Genomic DNA, 26,087 nt, shown 5'->3' on the forward strand with positions numbered 1-26,087 from the left:
TTAGAGAAAAGCATCTTCCTATGACCCTTAGAGATGGGGTGATAAATAGGCTGTTGTTGAACAAGACACACATCTTAGGATAGTTACATTTTTTAAATGTCAGTAAATGAAATACAATCTCCAAAATAAAGATGCTTTATATTTAAAGAAAAATCTAATTTCAAAAAATGAAATGTATTTGCTCTGTAAGCTAAATCTTTTAGTATAACAGTAGAGACATGTATATATCATTATATACACACTTTATTTGCTTTAGGATTTGGGTATATTAGGCAGGTAGGCTAAGATTTTCAGATGTCCTTAAGGGATTTAGGAGCACAAGTTCCTTTGATTTTTTCAATGAGATTTGTATTCTGAAATTCCATAGGTACTGCTGAAAATCCCATCCATATTGTATAACCCCTTGCAAATTATTCAGTGGCTAAGTCTGGAGTGCTAAACTAGTGTCCTGTTAGGACACAAAGAGCCAGATTCATCCTTGATGGAATTTTTAGTTGCACCAGAAGTGAATTTGGCCAATTTGACATTAAGCTATTGCTTCACTGTTTAAAATCTGTTAAATTGTAAAGTATTGTTGCTTGTCAAAGCTCATTAAAAATCTTTATTTTAAAGAGAGGCAGCATGGTCTTGTGGTTAGGGCACTTACCTGGAACTTGGGAGATCTTGGTTCAGTTCCCAGTTCTGTCACCTAATTCCTATATGACCTTCACTTAGGGCAAGATTCTTCCACCTTTAATCACATTGAGTTATACCATACTCTGTGATTATCCCATTGAAATCAACTCAATGTGAGTAAGAGGGCAGAATTTGGCCTTCTGTCTGTCTGATTTGCTTCCTTATCTGTGAAGTAGGCAAAACAATACTTCCACATTTCATGGAGGTGGTGTGGGGATAAATTCATTAATATTTGTGAGGTGCTGAGACATTATAGCAGTGAGTGCAAATATAGATAGCCCTCAATATCTTGCTTTCTTGTATGATCCCCATTTCATTTTAAAAATCATCTCTCATAACACTCAATTGTTATCCTTCAAAGCTTAGAAGCAAAATACTTCCCTCAGTCAATTGATACTGAACTGCTTTTTATCTTAGTGAGAGGTGCATTTAGAGATTAAGGGTAATAAGTAGAACTGTGTAAAGAATAGAAGTTCCATTTATTGAAGGATTTTGAATTTTCGCTTCATTTTGTATCGGAACAAAACACAAAATTTTCAAAGCTCTCCAAAAAGAAAAATTCTGGGGAAAAAAGTGTTTCAGATTGATTGAAACACTTCATTTTGCAAAATTGTTTCATTTTGGTTTTGACGTATTTTGTATTACATTGTTATATAGAATACAAAGAAAAATTGACACAAAAAGTCACTTTGATAGAACCGCATATTCCGGTGGAATATGGCCCCCTGAAATTTCTCCCATCATCTTTAGTAAGTGGTATTTTATTTGCCAAAAGTAATGCTGTGATGGAAATAGATGGAAAACCTCATTAAAGTTGGCATGTTCTAAAATGACATCATGTTCAATATGTTTTTAATCAAATACTGTCAACAGGAATATAAATTAAATTACATGATTTCATGTTTAATATGCTTTGAAGACATTTTATTTATATAGCATCCAATAGTATGGTAGATCTTTTACAGACAATATGAAACTATTGTCTGACTTATACAATTTACAGTCTAAGGCAGGGGTTAGCAACATTTCTGAAGTGGTGTGCCGAGTCTTCATTTATTCACTCTAATTTAAGGTTTTGTGTGCCAGTAATACATTTTAATGTTTTTAGAAGGTCTCTTTCTATAAGTCTATAATATATAACTAAACTATTGTTGTATGTAAAGTAAATAAGGTTTTTAAAATGTTTAAGAAGCTTCATTTAAAATTAAATTAAAATGCAGAGCCCCCCAGCCCAGTGGCCAGGACCTGGGCAGTGTGAGTGCCACTGAAAATCAGCTCATGTGCTGCCTTCAGCACACATGCCATAGGTTGCCTACCCCTGGTCTAAGGCCTCGTCCTGCAAAGCCTTAATGCAGTGGTTCTCAACCTGTGGACTAGTCAGCACACAGCTGTGGCCCATGGGACATCCGCAGGGCCATACAGATAGTGAGTGTGTGTGTGTGTGTGTGTATATATATATATATATATATATATAATATAGTGTGGATGGGGCCACATAGAGAGGTGCATATGCAGCCCACAATGGTAAATATGTTGAGAACCACTGGCCTAATGCATGTCTAAGAATCTGCAGGATTGAGGCATAAAAGGTTATTTTCAGACAAGGGGTTGGGGAAGGGATGAAAGCTTAAGAAAATTGTAATCAAAATATATTGTTGTCGGGGGGGGGTGGTTAATACTTGAAATGACTGAGTGTTTTTTGTTGTAGTTATATTAATATCTTATTTTAAACAGTGGATCTACTGAGTCTGTCTGCCGCATGTGATGCCTTGGACCAGCACAACCTCAAACAGAATGACCAGTCGATGGATATCCTTCAGATCATTAACTGCTTGACCACCATTTATGATCGACTGGAACAAGAGCACAATAACCTGGTCAACGTCCCGCTCTGTGTGGACATGTGCCTCAACTGGCTGTTGAATGTCTATGACACGTATGTGCGAGTAGTCTGAGTATACTGTACTAAAGGCTTTAATGACTGTTGGGGATAATGAGCTGTCTTCCTGGTTACAAAATGAGTGGCTCGGAGCTGGAAGGCGGTGTTCATAGTGCACATTTAATAAAAATAATGGCTTACTGGTTGCACTTAGCTCAATCAATACAACCCTGAGTTAGGGTTGGAGTCCTAAATTGTTTTATTAAGCTAAGAAGTGATAGAGCTGGAAAACAGAACATTCTCCTTTAAAATGGTCCGTGTATGTAAGGGTCATTTTTCAGAACTCCATCCCATCATTAAGTTATGACTCTGCAAGGCACTTTTGAATTTCCTTGTTAATACACCTTTATCTTTACCAGTTAAGAGTATTATCAAAAAGCAACAGCATAATCTTCATTATATGTGTGCTCATGCTTGTCTACGCTTCCAACAGTTAAGCCTATTCACGGTGACACATTTTCTATAGCTTTTAGTATGTAATCTTTGATAGATGCTGGAAGGGGGGCCACCTGTGGCGCAATATGCTTGTGACTTCTAATAGTCAACAGATCTGAGTGAATGTTCGTAGGTTAGTAATGTTGCTCCTAAAATTCAGTTTTAGCAAACAAAGACCACTTCAAAGTGGAATTTAGATATGCTGAGTCCACACTCATGAATTTACAGAAGATAGGGTAGATTTACTTAGATAGTCTTACAGAAAATCCATTCAATCTGCTGTTTTAATCAGCTGCCTCCTAGCTCTCAGACAACTCCTAAATTACCCAATAATTAAATAAAGCAGCCTAGTTTTGGATTATTGCTGGATTTATAATAATAAACAGCTCTGCAAATTCTGTGAGAAAATTTGGCAGTCCAACCCCTGACTTGCTTACTTAAGACTAGAAGTATCTATTAGGTATCCTTAAAGTCAGACACACACTCACATGTCATGTGGCAAAATAAACCTGTGTAGATGAGAGAGTGTGCTTTTAATTTCATCAACATTTTTCATTAAGTTAAAATAAATATCCATAGCATGGGAATACTTCCATGCCCCAAGAGTGTTTCTTTCATCAAGTTTTAATCAATGTAATTATACCTTATTGATTTCTGGATCAGAAATTGCAGATGTCTCCCAACCAGCGTGATTCTATAAATGGAGGACTTCCTATTCTGACTTAATCCACAACAGCCATACAGTTAATGTGGATAGTCATTCTGCCATGTTATATTATGTATTGTGATGACACTAGATTTTTTGCTTTGTTCACAGGCAATAGAGAACAGGCCTATATTTAATATTTAGGTTATTTTTTTTAAAAATCGACTTCAGTTTTCAGAAAACAAATATCCAGTTTGTATTTAGACCCAAATATGAATAAAATCTGAATACAAATTACAATTCTTCACAATCAAAAAATGTTAGGTGTTTAGGCTGGGGCAATAAAATCACAGAAGATTAGGGTTGGAAGACACCTCAGGAGGTCATCTAGTCCAGCCTCCCGCTCAAAGCAGGACCAACCCCAACTAAATCATCCCAGCCAGGGCTTTATCAAGCCTGACCTTAAAAACTTCTGAGGATGGAGATTCCACTATCTCCCTAGGTAACCCATTCCAGTGCTTCACCACCCTCCTAGTGAAAAAGTTTTTCCTAATATCCAACCTACACCTCCCCCACTACAACTTGAGACCTTTGCTCCTTATTCTGTCATCTGCCACCACAGAGAACAGCCTACCTCCATCCTCTTTGGAACCCCCCTTCAGGTAGTTGAAGGGTGCTGTCAAATCCCCTCTCGCTCATCTCTTCTTCAGACTAAATAAGCCCAGTTCCCTCAGCCTCCCTCGTAAATCATGTGTCCCAACCCCCTAATCATTTTCGTTGTCCACTGTTGTACTCTCTCCAATTTGTCCACATCCTTTCTGTAGTTGGGGGCCCAAAACTGGACTTAATACTCCAGATGTGGCCTCACCAGTGCCAAATAGAGGGGAATAATCACTTCCCTCGATCTACTGCTAGCACTCCTACTAGTGCAGCCCAGTATGCCGTTAGCATTCTTGTCAATGAGGGCACACTGTTTACTCGTATGCAGCTTCTCGTCCACTATAATCTCCAGGTCCTTTTCTGCAGAACTGCCACTTAGCCAGTCAGTCCCCAGCCTGTAACAGTGAATGGGATTCTTCTGTCCTAAGTGAAGAACTCTGCACTTGTCCTTGTTGAACCTCATCAGATTTTTTTGGCCTAATCCTCCAATTTGTCTAGGTCACTCTGGATCCTATCCCTACCTATCTACCTCCCCCTCCCCCCCTTAGTGTCAAATCCTCCTGCTTGCTTCTCCTCAAGACTCTGTCTTGCTAAATACAGTCTCATCATGTTTATTAATTTCATTGAAACCTACTACATTGTAAATTATAGTTTGCGCCATTGAGGGAAGGAATACTGAGGAAATGGATGCTACAGGACTGGAGGGAACATTGTAGGGACCCAGGGATAAGGCAAGTGCATGGCCTTTTACTGAAGTTTTGTGTTTGTGTTATCCTGGATGAGCACAGAAAGAAGAGCCAAGGGTCAGATGTATGTACTGATAGGGCAAATAGACAAAGCCCTCAATGATTTTCTTGAATTCATTCTCCTATTAGAGATTCTGTGGCATTTAAAAACAAAATAAAACAAAAAAACTAATAATTTACATTTATTATGCTTCCCAACTGTTGTTTGTAAAGGTATTGATAACTGGAACAGTGACTGGTCCAATTTGGCATGCAGTCTTGCTATTCAATATGTTTCACATTTGTTTTAATTGATCAGATATTCATACTCATTTGCAGTTACATGCTAAATTATCTGTTTGATTTGGGAGGCAGGGAGGAGGGTGTAGCTAACTGAACCAACTCATGCTTCATGTAAGTTCCTATTTAATATACCTTACAGGAAAATCATCATGCTACATGCCTCTCCTGTATAATTTGCATTAGGCTGGTATTCATCTGCATGGGTTTCTGAAGGCACAAAGGATAATGAATTTGGAAAGGATTTGAGGAAGGGGAGGAAGTGCAAAGAAGAAAAGAATAAGAACAGAATGTTGAACTGACATAAGTGAATAACAGATGCTGATTTATGAATAGGAAAATAATATTTTTAAAAATTAAAATGGGATGTGGTGAGGTATCCAAGTTCTGATCTGTTACACCACTGTAAATCTGTAGTGTCTCTCTTCATTTCAGTGGAGTTTTTTTTTTTTTTTTTACTAAGGTATTACACTTCTATGATAGCAGAATTGGGGCAATGCATGTAAATGGCTCTTCTGCTGATCTTGACAGTATTAAGATCGTATGCTGTGCAGCACAGCGTGGGGTGCCTTTTATAATTGCATGCATTAATATTGTTCTTATTTTCAGTGACAATAGTGAAAGTGACACAGACCGAAAATTATTGATAGATCTCTGCCTCAAGGAGTTGTTAGACATATGCTTATTGTATTGTACACATTCTGATCATTTGTTTGGGGAGCAAGGTTGTTTTGTTTAAATATATCAAAATTGGGATATTATCTGGAATATTATTTAGTGTGAAAGTCTCCCATTGAAAGTAAATTGAAATAAAACTGAGTTCTGAAGTAGGATTTCAAGCAGTGATGTTGCGTGGCACACAGTCATGGAGGATGTTGTAGATATAGAGAGGCTGCAGAGCACAAGTGGATAAGGGAAAGGAGGATGACTAGAGACCACATACGGACTGGGGTGGGGCCCATACACTCTTTAAAGTGAGTGGAGGGTGTTTGAATGTTACATCTTTGGTGTCACTAATGAGTTGAGGCTAGTGCTGACACTAAGCGAAGACATGTTTCAAAATGTTCACCACCTCCCAGTGTTCCCAGTAGGAATGAAGTCAGGCTGCCCTTAGGGAAGAGTGGGGCTCCCTATGCTGTCTGGGACCCCCATCTTCCCTGAAAACATCTTGGCTTCACTTCCGTTTTAAACTGTGGACGGTGGTAGCCTTATTAAAAGATGAAGTGTTTACTAAAAGCACTTTTAGCTTCACTTCCATTGATCACAAAAGGAAATGGCAGCCATTTTAAAAGAGGGCAATTCTTTGTGGAATTTTCTGTATAAGAACATTTATTTGTCAGCCCTTGCTGAAGCACTTTCAGTTATAAATAATAAAAATGAAAAATAACCAAATGTCTTCAGATGTGGTGACTTTCAGTCTATATGGGAAATTTGAAGAGTGCATTATTTGGTAATTAAGATCATTTGGACTAGAAAAATAGACTGGCCCAGGGTGTTACATTTTTTACAGGGCCCATTTTTAAATTAATATGAACTCTCAAACTAATTAAAGGTTATGTACATGTGAATGTTCAGACTCAGTAAGTGTTGTAATTGTGGGGAGATACACCGCCATTGCATTCATGCCAGAGTGGTTGAATCCCTGATTTAAGTGCAAAACATAGCATTAACTATGGAACAGCAACCAGTTACTTATCTTGGAGCTGTTGATGAACACTGTTAAACCAGTGTATTCAACAGGTCATGTATAAGTTACACAAGAATTAAGTTTTATGAAGTAGTACAGAATCATAGAAATGTAGTGCTATAACGGACCTTAAGAAGTCATCTAGTCTAGCCCTCTGTGCTGAGGCAGGACTAAGTAAACGTAGAGCATCCCTGACATGTATTTGTCCAACCTATTCTTAAAAACCTCCAGCAATGATTGGTGGTTAAGATTGGTGGCTAAGATTGTGTTTAATTTTAAAAGTTGCATTACTCTCCTAAATAAGACCTCAAATATGTGGATTATATTATCAATCAATGTTTGTTTTTCTTATCATCATCAACAGGGGTCGAACAGGAAGGATCCGTGTCTTATCTTTTAAAACTGGTGTAGTTTCCCTGTGTAAAGCACATTTGGAAGATAAGTACAGATGTAAGTCAGGTGTCTTAATTTATATTTTATTTCATTTTAATTTATTTTATTTTTATTTTTTTCCTATATATCATGGAAACACAAAAATTCGGGACAGAAAAGTCCTGTTAGGTCTTCTAATCCTTCAGTGAAGGATAGTTCTCTACACTGTATTTTTAAGTGACTTGTCCAGTGTAGATTTCCCCCTACTTCACATAATAGATTAAAGTTCTTTCTACACTGGCCAGAAAAAAATCAATGACAACATATTAGGAAGAAGTAGGGTTTAATATGATTTGACATAGAAAGGAATTAAAACTTTTTTCCCTGACCCATGTAGACAGGATCTAAATGACAAAATGACAAAGTACAAAAACAAATGTTTCAGGAAAAATTATATTTAGAGCAATTTGTGTTACTGTATTTTATTCAACATGCTGTATCTTAAGTCTGGTGTCTACAGTTGCAACGGAATCATACTTGAAAAAATTATATGCAGCCACAGTTGCTATCCCTGGGTGAACAATAAAGATGTGCCATATTCATGAAAAGCTTTTTTGCAAATTTTTTTTTCATTGTGTGTGTGAGAGAGAGAGAGAGAGAGAGAGTGAGAGTGTAATTTAAAAATCAAAGTTCTGCATATTTTCAATGGACCAAATCCCAAAATCCTTATCTGGAAAAAATCAGTTTGAAGCCAATGCAAGTTTTACATGAATAATGAATGAGTATAAAGTGAGGCCCGGACACTTGACTCATGTGAGTAACTTTATGCACATGGGTACCCCGATGAGTTCAATGGTAATACTCAGATGTAGGCGTTTACAGGGTTGGAGCTTGACCAAGAACTTTAGGATTTGACTCAAGATGTATTCTTAATCCAGCATCTTTTTGAAAATCAAGATTTTGAAAATGTTTACATTTTTTTAAACACAGGAATATGGAAATATATTGAACGAACCTCCCCCTTCACTGCAACATTTAAAAGATTTTGTAAAATTGAGTCAAATTAAAACATTTAAAACAAAATGTCAAAACTTTGATTTTTAGCTGTTTCCCAGAAAAGTGGTACACTGTTAGGATTATAAAAGTTAGAGATAGGAAATATCTATTAAGATTAATTTATTCCCCTGCGAATGCTGAATACTGTCTCTCCAAAAAAGGATGCATCTGATTGATTGTAAAGTGTAATCTTCCTTTAAGCATTGTAGATGCTTTAATAAGAGGGAAATGAAAGGATGTGCAGTTGGAGGTGAGAAGAAAGGAATCTTCTCCTTGGGGCTGTGGACTTGTTCCACCATTGCTCCATTTCCACTACCTGATGCTGCAGTAGCTCCTACTGTCCTAATGGCTCTCCTTGTTGTGGTGAGTGGAGAGGACAGAAGCATCATAGCAGCTGATCTTTTGACTTTTCTCATTCCTGCTCGCTGATATGCTCTGGAAGTCCCTGTAGAGTTGAGTTCTGCACAGGGAATTTGCCAACCACTTGTGCAGCAGAACAGTATTGGTTGTGCTGCCTGGGAAAGTCTCCAGGGCCAGGGAGGTGAAGGCAGGATTTGTCTTGAAATAATATATTCTGAGGCCAGATATGAGAAGAATTATATTCTTATACTCTTCTAATTAAAAGGAACCAAAAAGAAAAAAATCATTTATAAAAGCTATGCTAGGAAACTTATCAATGATATTGACATTCCTGTATAATTTCACCCCCAGTGTGGGATGAAATATTAAGGAGGCCACAGCCGTGAAAGCATATTATTACTACACTAGTGACATTTTTTACTCTTTGAAAAATAAGCTGAATTTATTCAGGTCATGAATTATCAACTGGAGTAGTACCAAATAAATATTTCAGTTGATCCTAACTTGATTTTTCTTGTTATTACAAACTTTAAAACCTCCTCAAAGTATTTGTAGTATAACTAATTCCCAGCAAATTAAATTGTGCTTATGGTAGGATGATGATTCAGTCCGGTAAGGATTCTTTTTTGATAGTGTTTCTATAATAAAACAGGGCTTTCACTTCAAAAACTAAAACTTAATATGATATTAACATTCCCAACTGGTGGTGGGGCTCTGTAACAGTGTAATGTTTCTCTTTCATTTAAAAAATCATCTTGAGTTCATTATATTATGAAATATCAAAGTTAGGGAATTTTTTTGTTTTTCAAAGCAACTCATGATGTGAAACAGAATCAGGTCCTCTGGGCTGTATGTTTAAAGCTGTTCAGACTATATGTACATTAATGTTTAAAAGATTTTGTGGATCAGAGACCCTGTATACATGTGTTATGGTTGCAGTCTAGGTAACTGTGTTATGGAGTTATAGCTTGTGTTGGTTCTGAGTATTATATAAATGCTGTCAGATTGTTATTTTAGAATGGTCCTCCTTGACAGATAGAAGCCCGTGATCTAGTCAGACATTAGCACCAGGCTACTTATTTAACTGGTTAATAAACAGAGAAGATAGCCAAATGGAGGCCCATTGAAATATAGTCACTCCCATAATGGCACCACACTTTTGAGCCTCTGAAAATAATTGCGTTTCTGTAATACTTCTGTAGTCCCGGTTGAAATGTTCTATCCCTAAAACTCTTTTTGCTTCATTTTCGTCCCTCTAGATCTATTCAAGCAGGTAGCAAGTTCCACTGGATTCTGTGACCAGCGCCGACTGGGCCTTCTCCTACATGACTCCATCCAGATCCCACGACAGCTGGGCGAAGTTGCATCGTTTGGTGGCAGTAACATTGAACCTAGTGTTAGGAGCTGCTTCCAGTTTGTAAGCGTTTGCGTGGTTTTTGTTTTCTAATGTTTTTTTTTCCTATTATTGTTTTGATTTTTATTTAATTCCACCCTATTTATGTTTCTGTCACTGAGAAGAGGATAAGTAAAATCCCTTGAGGAGGAGGAACAGAAATGAGGGAGAAAGGATTGAATTCCAGGGATTGCTTAAAGAAATTTCGTGTTAGTTTGCTAATCTGTTTACTTGGCAAGGCATTTGGAATAGGTTGTTTCTTCTTGGGGTATGTCTACAATACAAATATAGAAATGTCAGGGGGAAATCCATTTCAGTGTGGTTATCCTGAACTGGTTACTACATAGCTAAAAGGGGTAGTGTGGAAAGGATCTAACCATGTTATAACTGAGTCATGTGAAAGTTTTTTATTTTATGTGAATTACTTTTCCCATCCCTACTGCCAGCACGCATTCCTTTTTGTTATAAGAAATCAGCTATAGATCACAGCTGTCATGAAGAACAAGAGTTATTGTAAGGCCTGATCTATACCTAAAATTTAGGTCAATCTCGGGACATTGTTCAGGGCTGTAGAAAATTTCTCACTCTGTGTGATGTAATTAGATTGATCTAACCCACGACTGTAGAGGCAGCTGAGTCAACATGAGAATTCTTCTGCTACTGCCTCTCAAGTGGGAGGATTTACTACAGCGATGGAAAATACCCTTCCATTGCTGTAGCAAGTGTCTACACTAGAACACTATAGCAGTGTAGCTTCAGCTGTGCCACTGTAGTAGCACTTGTAGTGTAGACATACATACCCTACCCCAGGGGTAGTCAATGGCCAGACCATGGGCCAAATCTGGACCACCAGGCACTTTTGAATGGATCCCAAAATCTTTTTATTTACTCGTTGTTGTTGTTGTTGTTTTTTATTGTCTCTGGCGTCTGGACCTTGATTGTACCTCGACCAAGAAATATGGAGCTTGCCAAAAAATAATTGACACTCCCTGCCCTACCCCATATATAGAGTGTATAAATAACAATGAAAAACAGAGGTCTCCAGTAGAGAGGTAAGAATCGATCAAATGAATGAACTGTGAAGAGTCAGCATTAGTATTGTTTCAGAGAGCAGGCTTTTGGCTAGTTTCACTGTTTGAAAGGATAATGCTGCTCTCCTTTTAGCAATTCTGTGACCGCTGCTGTGCTCTATATTGAAGAATGCACAGTGCAGTCCAGATTCTTTTCTCAAATTCACAACCGATAAAACTTAAAACACACTTCTAATTTTGGGAGGAAAGTGGGATATTTATCCTTTACTCCTGCCAACAGAAGGATGCATACCTAAACATTTCCAGTTTCCTATATCAAAAGGTTAAAACGCATTAGGAATGATAAAAGGAAGTAAGAAGAAGATTAGAGTAGATTATAGCAGAGAAGACGAAATGCATGTTCTGCTGTGCTCGTCTGTGCATCGTCTATGTAACAACAAATGAGTGGGTGACCTCATCTGCCCTTTCTTATCTCTCTTCTTACTGTCTGCAGGCGTTTTTACATGTTGCTCAAGTTAAATTGTGTGGCAATCTACAGCAAGTGCTTTTCAATGAATAGTAATGGCAGTAAATAGTCTTGAGTTACTGTGTTTAAAAAACATATACAATTACAAAATGACCTGTGGTTTCCTGTTGTGATGGGTGGATTTTTTAATCCTTTATTTTGTTTTTATTGTCACTTCAGGTTTCAGGGGTGACTCACTTTTCCACAAGCTAAGAATGTGGATCAGTTTAGTTCTAGAGTCTTTATATATCCCCTTACCCTCATTTTTTTAACTTTTGTTCCCCTTGGTATAACCCAGCCCTCTCCTGAAAACAGTCATTTGTGCTCTGTGCAAAAACTGTATCATGAGCCATATCCAAAAGATGCCATGGTGATAGACAAGGAGTATGAACCTTGGTAGCTAGAATAAAGCCTGTGGTAACCTTCAGAGGTTTGTAGGGGGACTCTGTGTTGTGTTTTTAGGTTTTGTCAGACCAACACAGAATAATGCGACAGCAGCTTCACAGATTGCTGAAGGGGACATATAAATCTGCTCCCCATTCATTCAGGTCTCTATGGAGCCTACCCTTCCCTTCTCCCATGGAAACTACAGTAATATTCACAAAACTATTTTGAACAAAAGGTGAGGGATAGGAATTTTAACAAATCGTTTTTGTAAAAACGCTCCAGGCCTGTGGGTATACAGTAGAAAATACAGTAAAATGGATATATTTGTGACATGGAGGGAAACACGTTTCAGGAAGATATTTGGCCGACCAGAGCAAGGTGTAACACTTTGCTGCATTTCTCTGTGGGTTTGTTTGGATATAATATGATAGCTTTGGAACACTGCATACAACCAATTGCAAAATTTCTGGGACTATTTAGCCGTCAGTGGGCAGACTCCTGCTGAATCTGATACAAATCAAAACACTGAAAGAGCCTGATTCATAGGAAAATCAGGGCTCCCAGACTGCCCAGTGCTGCAGGCAGAGGAATCTGTTTGGTTCCCCCTGCTGCTGCCTTCTCACATCAGAGGCAGAACCTTAACTTGGTGCCTGAGAGATTGTAACCTCAACTCTAATAGAAGTAAGAGAGCCTTTATGGGGAGGGTTTGTAGGGTGGGAATTGGGGATCCAGGGAGCAGGGAAAGGGAGGGCAGAGTGTGTGGGAGGGGCAAGAGTGGGGGTGAGGGCAAAGCAGCAAGGACCTTAGGAATGGGGTGATGATGGTGGGGGAAGTAGGGACCCAGATGGCAGTGAGGGAGAGGAAGCAGGTCCCCAGAGAGGACTGGGGGGTGGGGATGGGGAAGGAAGGGGAGTGGATTTGCCAAAGGGGAGAGGAAAGCAGGGTCTCTCAGGGACCCGCAGGAGAGAAGTGGAGAGTAGGGGGGAGGGAAGGAGGAGGAAGAGCAGGGACCAGTAAGGGAATGGGTGGAGGAGGAGAATTGTGCTGAGGGAAGCAGGGGCTCAGAAAGGGGGAAATGAGTGGGCAGGCATGGAAGCAGGGAATTGGAGTAAGGGGAGTAGAGATAGGGAGGTTGAAAGAGGGGCACCTGAGGGCAGGAGATGGGGGGAACACAGAGACCCTGGAATGGGGGCCTCTCACACTGGGGTGATGTCAACTGTATGGAGGAAGGTGTTATGAAGGACACAGCTCCTGGCATGTGGAAGATTGCCTGGAGTCCCTGAGATAGAGAGGGATGAGAGGGTAGCACACAGAGCTTGTGGGTGGAATGACACTGCTACACATTCCTTTCTCTCTCCCCTCTGCCTTCTCCTTCTGGGATTTTCTTGAAGGGAAATAATTTAATATAGAAAAATAAATCAGGGGATGTGTGCTTTATGCACTGTTGTGTCCAAACATTGTCTGATGTTAGGTCTTTCTTCATATGTCTCTTTTAAGGACTAAGAATTGTACTTTGGGGTTTGTTTATTCCTTGTATTGATATATTTATTTGTTTTAGTTACTTGTGCTGATCATAACCTAGTAATAACTTTCAGACACGTCAGAAAGTCAGCAGCAAACATGTATTTCAAAATTCACTCTCCCAACCCCCTTAGGTTAGGTGCCCTGGCAACAGCCTTGTCTGTCATGCACAGCAGCATGAAAATGTGATGTTTACTGTACCAGGAGATAACGGGGGAAATCTCCACCCGTCTTTGTTTGAAGTATAAGTCCTTGGGAATAGTGGGGGAGGGCAGTCTTGTTCTGTCAATATGCAAGTGTTCTTAGCACTGCTGTTTATAACAGCCTGTGCAAATGGTAATAAAATACTTACCATTCCCACAAGCACATTCTTTGTCTAAAGGAATGAGTTTTTTACTTTAGGCTGCTGCTTTCATTTTATTTTTCTTCCCACCAGCTTGGAGGGGTTTTTTTTTTTTCATCCTTTCTGAATAAAGAAAGGAGGTGCTAATACTAACTGTGAGGAACAAGGATGTGATGTAGAATATAATAATATGTTGCTTATACAACTGGGAATATCCTCCCCAAACTAGAAAAATGTAATTGTATTTTGAGGTGTTTTAAAGGCAAAAATCTTAACTGAGGTCAAAAAAACTTGATGAAAATGCTTGAGTCACAGTACATAAAGATTATCTGTAAGGTCCATGAAAAGTTGTGTGAATTTTCTCAGTATTGTATTGTGAGGGTGTGAAGGGACTATCTTTCTCTTCTTTATTAAACATGATAGATAAGTGCTCTTGGGAGGTAAGGCTGTGTTACAAGCAAAGAAAATTATGTTTGTCGTGTTCCCTAGGCAAGTGTGGTACGCTTGCGTGATCTTGCATTTAAAGGTACTTTACCACTAGTTTTTGTTGAGTGAAAGTTTAGTGTTTTCCATTTCAGGTTCATTTGTAAGGTGAAACTGAAAAGATGCTATACAGACCATGTCAGCCATGACAGTGCTCCTTTAAAGCCTTGCTTATCTTGTTTACTGGCCAAGGAAACCACAGCAGTATTGTTCTAGTGAATCATGCTGGAAAATTGCTAACATACTTCCCTTGGCCAGTATAGACAGGGCCTAAATGATAAAGATAAAAATTATACCATTATCATTTAGGGGTTACACACACCTTTCTTCCACGGGTTACTATGACGTTGAAACTAAGAGATGGGAGCAAAAGAAAAGCCAGAGGTCAGCAGGTTAGTTCAACTCAGTGTACGAAAATGTAGCTGCTGTTTCCCCCAATACCTTTGTGAAGTGTGAGGGGTGTTTGTTTCCTTATGCTGTAAAATTATTTAAGGATGTTTTTCCCCCCTGAAATTGGATGTAGGGCTGGAGTTTTTATATAGAATGTTATCCACATGAAACAAGTAGGGGGAGGACATACAACTAGTTTATATCTAACATCAGATATACTATTCTATTCATAAACATAAAAATAACCGTGACTTTCAACAGTCTACATTTGTTATGGCTCTATGTATACTGTATCAGTGAAAAAGAAAGATTGAGATATTTTTACAACTACTTTAACTGTGTGCCCACTCCTGAAGTACGTACTCTGACAAACCAAAGCTGGAATAAAGGTTTATAATCTCTTTGGGGTTTGGGCCATGTATTCCTATGTGTCTGTGCCCTGATCCTGATTGGGACCATAGGCCACAATTGCAATACAAAAAAGGAATAATAATAATAATGTCCAGGATGAATAACTGAAATATGACAAATACAAACACCATTACAATCATTGTATCATCAATAGGTGCATCCTCTTTGTGCAGCTGGCGTACAGGGATCTAACAAATCCCTCTGCAAGCTGCTGTGCTATAAATGTCATAAAACTGCACGTCCTATGGTGTTATTTCAGTAGGAAGTTATGGGCTTGTTTATATGGAATCAAAAACTTAATGAGACTGGCTTTCAGAAGCAAATCTGAGCAGATCTGAAAGCGATCTTCTGTACAGAAGTGTGTTAAAATGGTAAGAGCAAGGCTGGGGAAAAGAAGAAAGATCTTGTTTTTTCAATGATAATGAATGGACCGTTTAAGCCTTACCAGTAATGTCATCAGTTAGAATAATTTGTTTCATTTATATTTGATGTGTCACTAACACCATGACTAGACTGGTTTAGTATTATGCAAGAGATCAAAGTCATCATCTTAGACACTCCAAGGGTTAAGAATGGCTTAAGCAGACTGTATGGCAGAGCCTAGCTCATGTCGTGTCATTGTGATTGCCTTCTCATGTTTGACCATGAAATAGCACTTGCCTTGGAAACTATGGAGCATTGACTCTTCTTGTCATCTTTATTTACCCCTTTTTAACACATCCAGGTGTGGGAAGGGAAGCTGGCTGCATAGGAAGCCATAAATATATTATTAAGCCATTGAGACCAGGAAACAGGAATGATAGGCTTGGCCGAAAAAAGCAGGATTGGATGTTGGAAGACAAGGGTTCTATTCCTGGCTTTGTCACAAACTTATTTTGTGTTTGTCACATTGGGCAAATCATGTAAATGTTGCATCCGTTTCCTCATCTGAAAAACGGGGATAATATTTATCTACGGTTACAGGTTGCTATAAATGAAGCGTAGTATAAGATCTTGGATGGAAGACACTATTAAGTGAATATTATTATTTTTATAACTTATTTCCCAAATTGCAGCATTACAGAAGGTAATATGTATGTGACTGAAAATATGTTTGATTCTGCCGGACAGAATGATACTACTTTGTACATTGAGAAATAAGGCAGTATTTTACAACAGAGACATAAATTTGATCTGTCCTCAAACTGATACAGTATACATTTAAAAAAAAGCCAGAATGAGAAAAAGGGGAGGAAGAGCTTAAATCCGGGGGGAGGGCAGTGGCAGAAAAATTCAGCTCCTGATCATTGCATAAAGATTTAAAAAATTACCCTGCTTCCCCCTCCTGTCAATTGTTTTTTGGCAAACAAATGCAGAAAAACAGATGTCTGAAGTATAATGAATTTGAATATCCCTCCATAACAAATTGTTATTTGTAAGCTGGGAAAGGCTTTATGAATTTTGCTTTATGATTCACTCCATTATTACCATAAAAATTGGGAGTTCCACAGAAATGTGTTGAAGAAAGGAGTCATTAATATTCTTTACAGCTTGGTCTTGTTACTTCAGATATGTTCTGTCTGAATGCAGACTTCTTTTTCCCTTATGTAAAATCTTCAGCTGCTGCCTTTACTGGATTTAGAGGTTGTTAAGGAAAATATAATAGCAGCTCAGGGAACAGTAAAGAACTGTCTGTCCTATACTGTCCGACCCTGACCAGCTTTTCTCCATGTGGCTTTAAATCTTCATGTAATGTAATTCATAACCAGTTTTGAAACATTTTAATGCAGCTAATCTCCCAAAGCACAGGTTTTGTACGAGCTGTATACTGAGTAGTTGGATAGTCAACTTTTACGACCATTAGCAATCAACAGTGACTGCAGATTTAAAATGGATTTTTGAATGTTACAGGAGGTATTTCTTTAGAGCAACTTTTTTTCCTGCAAACTTAAAGCGACTACAAAAGGATGGGCTAATTCTTTGGGTTGCTCATTTTTATTCTGTCTACAACACACGCTGCAGCATTTCAATACAGAATTCATCTTTTTGTACTAGAAATAGCATATTAAACAGATACTCCCATCAATACTTTGGAAGACAGAGAATGTCTGGGAGAACGTGAAGAGTATTGTCTAGTAGCTAGAGCATAAGTGAGAGTGATGACTCAGCAGTTCAGTTCCTGACTGACACTGACTCATTGAGTGACCTTGGGGGTAAGTGACTTGACCTCTCCGTGCTCCAATTACTCTATCTTAAAATGGGGATACGGTAATAATGCTTTGTGCCCCACCTCACAGGGATGTCTAGAATTAATTGATGTTTGTAAAGTGCTTTGAGATTCTTCAGTGAAAGACAATGTGCATCATTCTGAACATAGTCAGCAAATTATTGAATTAGAGCTATGATTTGTTACTGTGGTGATTATACTTTTTCTTTTGTGTTCTCTTTGCTCCAGTGAGTGTTTCCTTTTAAAAATACTATAGCTAAGAAAAACGAAGCTCAGATGAGGTGGGTTTAATGCACAATCCATTGGATAAATTGCCGTGCATCAAAGAAGATTATTCTAATTTCATACAAGAGATGTATAAAACATTGAAACCTCTATTGTTTTCTAATATTATTACAATATTGGAAACCCATTTACACTGGTCTCTAATGCAGCCAGTGGAACCCTTACATTTTCTGACCGTTTCTCAAATTAGCATAAAAATCACAAGAAAAAAACAAACAAAGCCTTTATTCTAAACGCCCAATATATAGTCCAAGTCAAAGTTGTATAGGCCTTTAAGGTAAGTACGAGAAGTTTAAATATGATGTAGTGGAAAAGGGGGATTTCAGAGAGGAATTCAAAGAGGTGGAGGAGATTACATTGTCAGCATCAGATTCAAAAAGTCATTTTAATGGTTTCCCTTTGGATGCACCAGGAAGGGAAAGCAATATGAGAATCAGGGAAGCTGAAGAGAAGAGTAGATTGAGGTAATCAAAGCAGGAGATATCCAATGCGTTGGCTGGCTTTAGCTATGGGATCTTAGAACAGGGGTAATCAATTATTTTTTGTCAAGGTCCAAATTTCTTGGTCAAGGTATAGTCAAGGTCCAAACGCCAGAGAAGAAAATACTGAAATAATGATGATAAAGAAATAAAAAGGTTTTGTGGTCCATTCAAAAGTGTCTGGCAGTCTGCATTTGGCCCCTGGTCTGCCTTTTGACTACCCCATCTTAGAAAATGGGGCTGGACATTCAAAATGCTGTCGAGGAAGAAACCACAAAATATGAGTATGTGCTGGACATACAGGAAACTTGAGAAGGGGCAGTCAAAGATGATTCTCATGTTGCAAGCCTGTGAGTCAAAGAAGATGGTAATTTTGCAATTAAGAATGGGGAAAGCAGACGAGAAGGAGAAAAAAAAATAAAGGTGCAAAAATAAGAAACTCAGATTTAATTGTGGTAAGCTTAAATTGTTGCCAAAACATCCAAGCAATGTCAGAAAGACAAACTAGATTGCAGGTCTCCATGCAGGAAGATGGGGAAAGAGTGAAGAATTAGATGTATGAGTAATCACTGTAAGAGATGGTAGTTAGAATCATCTAGGCAGATAAGATGTGAAAGGAAGAGAGACATCCAAGGGACCTGTGAGACATCTACAAGAGAGGAATGGGGAAAAAGAGAATGAAGAAACATTGGATAGATATGAAAAGAACCAAGAGAGGACAGTGCCATGAAATAGATATTCTGTGTTGTCATAGGCCCTGATCTAGTTACCTACTTAAGTACTCAATTTGATGGGACTACTTGTGCTTAGCATTAAGCACATATTTTAATGTGTTTAATGTGTTAATTTGCTGAACCAGGACCTGAAGTGATAGAGAGGTCAAGAACATGGGCGGCAGGTTTGTATAATTTTTGGTGGTGCCCAGAATGGGTCCAAGCAGAGTCGTCCTGTCCGTAGGACAGACCAGGGCAACCACCCCGGGCCCTGTGCTTTGGGGGGCCTCCGTGCTTCAAGGGGACGTGAGGTCCAGGGTGACCTGGGGGACTAGCGGGGGGCCTCGTGCCAGCAGCAGCAAGCAACTTGGCTCCGCTCCACCCTGCTCCACTGGCTCCTGGCATCACTTGGGGGAGGGGACAGAATCGGGAAAGAGGTGGGGTGGGGGCTTAGGGGAAGGAGTGGAATGGGGGCGGAGCAGGAAGAGGCAGAGCGGGGCAGGCTGGCGCCAGGCCCCCCACTAGCACTCCAGGCTGCCATGGAGCCTGCGTTCCCCTGAAGCGCAGGGCCCAGGGCGGTTTCCCTGGTCCGTCCTATGGACGGGACAGCTCTGAAAATATAAGCCCAAACATTGATGGAGTGGGCCCACATTCCTGAATATTGGTGGAGCAGGGGCACCACGGGCCCATATAACTCGCCGCCTATGATCAAGAAAGATATGGATGGATTATGAACTCCAAGATTTGCCTAGCAATGGGGTCAAGTGAGTAGGTGGAGGTGTTGGATATAGAGGAGTGATCTCTGAATTAATGCCAGGAGCTGAGAGGGAATATGGGGAATTGGAGGAAATCAGATGCTGGGAAGAGAAGAAAGTGTTCAGGGTGGAGAAAAGGGACTCAGAGAGGTATTGAAAGGTAGTGAATACGCTATAGGGTTTTAAATCTAGGGCTCAGTGAGAGAGAGGAAGAGTTGTTTAGCAAAGAAGATGGCAGTACCGAAGGAGAAGTGGACAGATCTGTAGTGGAGGAAGATCGTGTGGTCCTTGGATTTTCTCCAGTGGAGTTCAGTGGCACAGGTCTAGGAATGGAGGAAGAGGATGTTGGGTGTGAGCCAATGCTAGGGGTCATTAGGAGGCATGATATGATGGGAGAAAGGGACAAAAGAGGCACAGGTGGAAGAATGAGTGGAGCTCAGAGAATTCTCTATATAGCCAGTAAAGGAGACAAGAGGAGCAGGATAGGAGCACAGAGATGTCAATGGGTTGGAGCTCATAAATGTGCCACAGAAAAGTTAGAGATGTTAAAAGGAATGAAGTGGAGTTCAGAATGAGGGAACCCATTATTCAGGAAACTAAGCAGTGCCTTTTGAGGAGAAGGTCCTGGAAGTGGCATTTAGGGTTGGTGCATGGGAGAGTTGACCAGGATTGAAGGCTCAGTGACGAGGTAAGGGTGAGGAGGCAGGAAGCTGGTGGGTTGGACAGGCAGTCATCGGGATGCTGTTCTTTGCTGAGTCCTTCTCTTTATTCATCCTCTCTCCCAGGCCAATAACAAGCCAGAAATTGAAGCAGCCCTGTTCTTGGATTGGATGAGGCTGGAACCACAGTCCATGGTATGGCTGCCAGTGTTGCACAGGGTGGCTGCTGCTGAAACTGCCAAACACCAAGCTAAGTGTAACATCTGTAAGGAGTGTCCCATTATTGGATTCAGGTACAAAATAATACCCCTTCTGCTACAGTACTTTCAGCTGCTTAGCATACTAAGATCTCCCTCTCTTACCCAGGAGAGAATGTTTCTGTTTTTATTCCTTTGATTTAGCAAATGTAAAAAATAAACAAACAAGCAAGTACTGCTGTCCTACAGGGAGAATTATATCAATGAATTGAGCACAACAGTCTTGAGTGGGGGGGAGATAATTCAAATCAAATGCTTCTTTTCCTGTCAGTCCTGCTCCTCCCCTGCCAAAGGATTGGTGGATTGTCCTAGTAAATATAGAATTTACTTTATATTCCATCTATTCTGTAAACATGATTATGTTTTCTGGATTGGATCCTAATGAATTGCTTTCCATGATGATATAAAAGCATGCAAATGAACAGAAAAAATCATAGAAGCACAAAAATCCAGGGCTATTTATGTATTTTTCGGAGAAAGAGTGTATAATTGGTGGACTATTTAACCTAGTGTGCTAGAAATACTGTTATATTATGATCATTGCTTTAGACAGAATCTACTCGGCCTATCTTCTGTAAACATCTCTTATTTAACAATAATCAGAAGCTCTTGATTCTGAAATGTTGCTGATGGATTTAAATATCTGGATGAACCCCGTGGTTACTATAGCAATGAATAAATCACTGTGTTGTAAAATGGCTATGTATTGGTATGCCTGTTCAGAATCCACTTAACAGCTAAGTAAATACTCGCTTTCAATTATGCTTAGACTTGTTTTATCACTTTGTTTCCTAATAGCTGCTTTGTATGGTTTGTGCGCTTTTTATTCATCGTGGTCTTTTTACCATCGATATTTATACTTCTGTGTATCGTGCTGTTTACAAGGAGCTTTTTATAATGCTGTTTCTAAAGCCCAGATATTCAACAGAGGGCAGGCAGCATTCATATAAAGATGTCATCATTTTACCCTACATTTGAGGGTTTGAATGATGACTTTAGGTGGAGATGCTGTGGGAAAGTGTCTCACTTCCTTCTTATTTCCCCCCCTGATAGCTAGAGGAGGTGCTTTTTTAAATATTAAGAAATCCCTGTCTTTTTGGTCATTGTATCAGTTCCCTTGCTATCTGAATTAATCTCCTTGTTCCTTTACTCGCAATGCATATTTCAACTTGGGAATGGTAAACATTATTGAAGGAGGTGATGGGATTGCGAGTAGGTTACTCCATCTAGAAAGTTTTCTATACTTTCCTATTCCCAAATGCAATATAAGAAAATGCCTATTTACATACTTTGTCTCCATAATTATTCAAACAAAGTCAAAGGGAGCTATTGTTGTGACCGAGGGCTATCAGGGGACTGGATAGCCTTCTGGTTAAGGCACTAGACTGGGAGCGAGCAGATCTTGGCTACATGTGTGTATAAAATCTAATCTAATTTTACCTATCTAGTATATCTCTTAAGTATTTCCAAGGCATCTATTACTGTGGTATGTAAATTATGCTTAGATAGTATGTGTGCCTCAGTTTTCACATCTTCAAAATACACATTGTGTTGGAAGGCATTTAGAAAGTTAACTGTGAGACTGACTACACCTAAAAACAGTGCTGTTAACTCTCTCACTTGAAATTATTGCTAATAAACCTCTTAAAACAACACAGACTCTGTGTTCCTGGCTCCTTCCCACACTGCAACATAACAGATATAATAAGTGCTGAGGCTAAACGGATATTTGTAAATGTGCATTGCGATCTTTGAATTTGAAGGCTCTTCATACATGCGAACTATTATAACAAAGAAATTAGACAGAACTCAAACATATTGCTATTTAATGTGCAGAACACAACAGAGCTTCCTGGGGTTATTTGAGGGGCATTTTTAGTTGAAATTATTTGGTTAGGTGGTGTGATGACAGGAAGGGTAAGAGGGATAAAAATAACTGACATTAATTTCAGCTCATCAGAAATGTGCAGGTACATTTTGTATATTTTTAATGACATTGGTTTGGTTTTCCTTTGGCATATGTGCTTTCCCAGTATTGCCCTGTAATTACTATAATTTTTGTGATTCTATTTTTTTGCAAATGTATAAGTAATTTTATAATCACCTTGCTTCAAATTGCTCTATATTGGCCCTATATGGCAAACAAACATTTTATTATGCTTACTGTAGAGTGCATTGTGTACAGCCAAGGCTATCTTGGGGGGGAAAAGGAGCTATTAGCAGAGGAAACTACTTTACAAATTGAAACAAAATTCAGTTATGATAGGCTGTGAAGCTCTAACGGCAATTTTTTCCTCCCTCCATCAGGTACAGAAGCTTAAAGCACTTTAACTATGACATCTGCCAAAGCTGTTTCTTTTCTGGCCGAGTGGCAAAAGGCCATAAAATGCACTATCCAATGGTGGAGTACTGCACACCGGTAGGTATCTGCCTCAGTGACCCTTAATGTTGATTATTATGTAGAAGTAAAAAGCTTCAGTTGCTATGTGCAAGCTAACAGAGCATTTGTGTAGGACTTTTTTCTGTAATTAAGTCACCTTTTATACACCCCAGTCTTTAGAGCCTAACATTTTGAAATGCACAGTGAGGAATAACAGTAATGGTTTGAAGTAACTGGGAGTTAAGGTTTACTGCCTTTCATTGTTTATACAACGCTGTATCAAAATCATGCATTATATGCTAATGGATTCCGTGCTCAGTGTTAAATAATTGATTTTATGTATTCTACAGTAAGGCTAGGATTCTTGAAAAATCTATTTGTATCTTATGGTAGGGGGAAAAAAATCAACTCACAGTATCTCAGTGAGGGCCCTTCCAAGTTAACACCTCCATTCTTTTTTCCAGTGTACTTTAAGTGCATAATAAGCTCTGTACTGAAAGATCAGTCACTAATAGAATTAGTTTAATGTGATAGCTGTTTTGACAGATCGTGGATATGTTGGTTTGGTCATGATTGTCTCTTCAGCTGCAAAATTATTCTCGGCATACTGGTAGTGGTGGTTTTTTGTAAGATGATACAGTGATATGTAAAGATCTAGGAGATATTTAAAAATAATGAACTGGATTTTCACAACTGAAGACCAAGAGCCAGATTTTCCAGTGTAATGCCTCTGCTTTCTGCTTCACCACTCGTGTTATCTGGCCCTATAACCCTGTTTAACTGGTTCAGGGAGGATTATTCATGTAAGGATGATTCTCCCATGGCATAAAGCAGACAAGGCAGCTCTTTACCTTCCCCTGTAAGAGGAAAATGTGGAAGAGGTAAGATCATCCTGTACCACACCACTTCTCAACTGTATTTTTGGCTCCATGTGTCCATTGTAGCTGTGTGTAAATTAGAGCACTCTTATGTGGTGCAGAAGGACTGCCCCTGTACTGAGCTTTAAGCCACGTTTGCAGACCCGGCAACCTGCATTTTGTGCAGTTCTGACGCACCCCACAGTCTGGCTTCCAGTTTATAATGTGGTTTAGTGATCACAAGATTCTGCATTTTTGTCTGCTGGTCAAATGTAAATGTTTAAAATAAAACCATGAAAATAATACATAACCGACTAGGAAACAAAATGTTAGTATCTAATTTGTATGCAGACTAAGGGAGATGTGCAAGGTAGAGTAAGGGTTGTAAGCTTGTCTCAGTGAATGGGGAGTTAAAAAAGGCTGAGAGGAAAATATATACCCCTAAGATGTTATGATGAGGCAAGAATAAAGTTTCTGTCTATTTTTATCATATATTTTCATTACAGCATTATTTGTTTTTTACTTCAACCATTATTTTCTTTATGACATGCATAATACTTTCTAAAACATTCAGTTCTCTGTGTATTGGAGGATATGGCACTGCCTGGTGTGAATCTCTGCAAGTACAATACATTTGCTTCTGTCAGCTTTTCACCAAAACTCTCCATATGCTTTATCCTTTCCTGCCCTTTCTTCATTGACTGAGATAACTGGAAATGATGATGTGTTGTACTGTTGCTCATTTCACAGGGGAAGTCTAGAACAGCACAGACAAATCTGAACTGATTATTCTACTGTAAGCATTGCTAGAGCACACTAATCTTCCTCACAAATGTAGTTGGAGTCAGGAATCTCACTGAGTTGGTTATTGTTTCTTCTTGCCACCTTTATTCTCCTAGCAAATGAAGCAAAGACTTAATGACAAAATGTATACAGTACACAGAATAACACCTCTGCTACCACCATTTTTACCTGAATGATGGGTTTTATGTTCACTCCTTTGAGTCTACTATAGGACCCAGTGCACTTTTCCATAGAGATATAAGAAATTCAAATTAGTAACAGACAAAATAATGGAAAACAGAAAATTGAGAGTGCATGCAGATTGCTGAGCTCAGTCTTAAGAACCCATTTCACAGATGGTAAAAATCTTCTTTATTTCTGAGCTCCAGCAATCCATACTAATTAGTTGTGCATAGCTGAACCAGCAGTGAGCTGAATTAGGAGAGGATTAAACTGGAAAAAATGTGAGCATGTAGTGCCAAAAGTCTCTGAGCTATTTTTTTAACTGAAAAATAACCCTAAGTACTGTATGACTGAACAAAACATCCACGGAGTCCTCAGTGTCCAGAATGTAATGATTTGAAAATGAACAAAAAACTTACAGTGGCCCCTTCTTAAAGATTTTAAACACCAAAGTATTTGCTGTCTCAGCCCAAGACAAAGCCGTCACCCTTATAGACAGTTTAACTGTCAGTTGGCCAAGAATGCCGCCTTTGATGTAAGCTTCCAAAATATCTGAATGTGTCCAACTAACAGTGGAGTGTGTGGTGGATTTTCCACATATCAAACAAGAAAGATTTTTGAGGATCTGTGATTTTTAGTCCTGTTCAAGAAGAACTTGAGAGCTCATACCAGGTCCATAGAGTGCAACAGCTTCTCCTTACCTGAAGAGGGTTGAGTCAGAATAAAGGCAAGGCTGTTTCTGGAAAAAAAAAAAATTTAAAGTAGAGAACTAAACTAAGAGCATCTGTTGCCTGAGAATCTCTGTACCAGCTACAGAAATAGGCAATTTGATGGTTTTGCAAAGTACCTGGCTTCCATTCACCAACAAAGATACTTTTGTTGAATAAAATTGTACATTGAGATACTGCTTTCCTACTCTGCCAGTCAGAAATCACATTGAGTTTTTCCACAGGATGGACTGACCTCAAAAGAAAGGGAGAATTCTTTTCCACCCCATGCAGAAGAGAAGCTTCAGTAGAGAAGTGTTTTTGTTCATCTTAATGAAGGCATTTTCAATCCCATTTCAAAGGACAGGGACAGGCAAAAACCAGCAGCATTGTGACAGTTTAAAGGCTAGAACCTAACAACTCATTCCTCTCTCAATAGGAGGCATAAGCTTATTATACAACTAAAAGCAAACTAACTTTATCTAATTTGGCAGAAAGAAATGA

General features: G+C 39.0%; 1 protein-coding gene across 27 annotated transcripts in view; it reads left to right on the plus strand.

Annotated features, from left to right (window-relative positions):
• DMD (dystrophin) overlaps positions 1-26,087 on the plus strand; it is a 2,044,659-nt gene that overhangs the window by 1,977,446 nt on the left and 41,126 nt on the right. For all 27 annotated transcript variants that reach the window (XM_044996713.1, XM_044997415.1, XM_045002732.1 and 24 more), the window contains 5 exons: positions 2,410-2,611; positions 7,432-7,517; positions 10,115-10,272; positions 20,543-20,709; positions 22,981-23,092. In XM_044996713.1, the coding sequence (XP_044852648.1) occupies positions 2,410-2,611; positions 7,432-7,517; positions 10,115-10,272; positions 20,543-20,709; positions 22,981-23,092 (725 nt within the window). The remainder of the gene's footprint in view (positions 1-2,409; positions 2,612-7,431; positions 7,518-10,114; positions 10,273-20,542; positions 20,710-22,980; positions 23,093-26,087) is intronic.

Source organism: Mauremys mutica, chromosome 1 (genome assembly GCF_020497125.1).
Source record: "Mauremys mutica isolate MM-2020 ecotype Southern chromosome 1, ASM2049712v1, whole genome shotgun sequence".
Classification (NCBI taxonomy): domain Eukaryota; kingdom Metazoa; phylum Chordata; order Testudines; family Geoemydidae; genus Mauremys; species Mauremys mutica.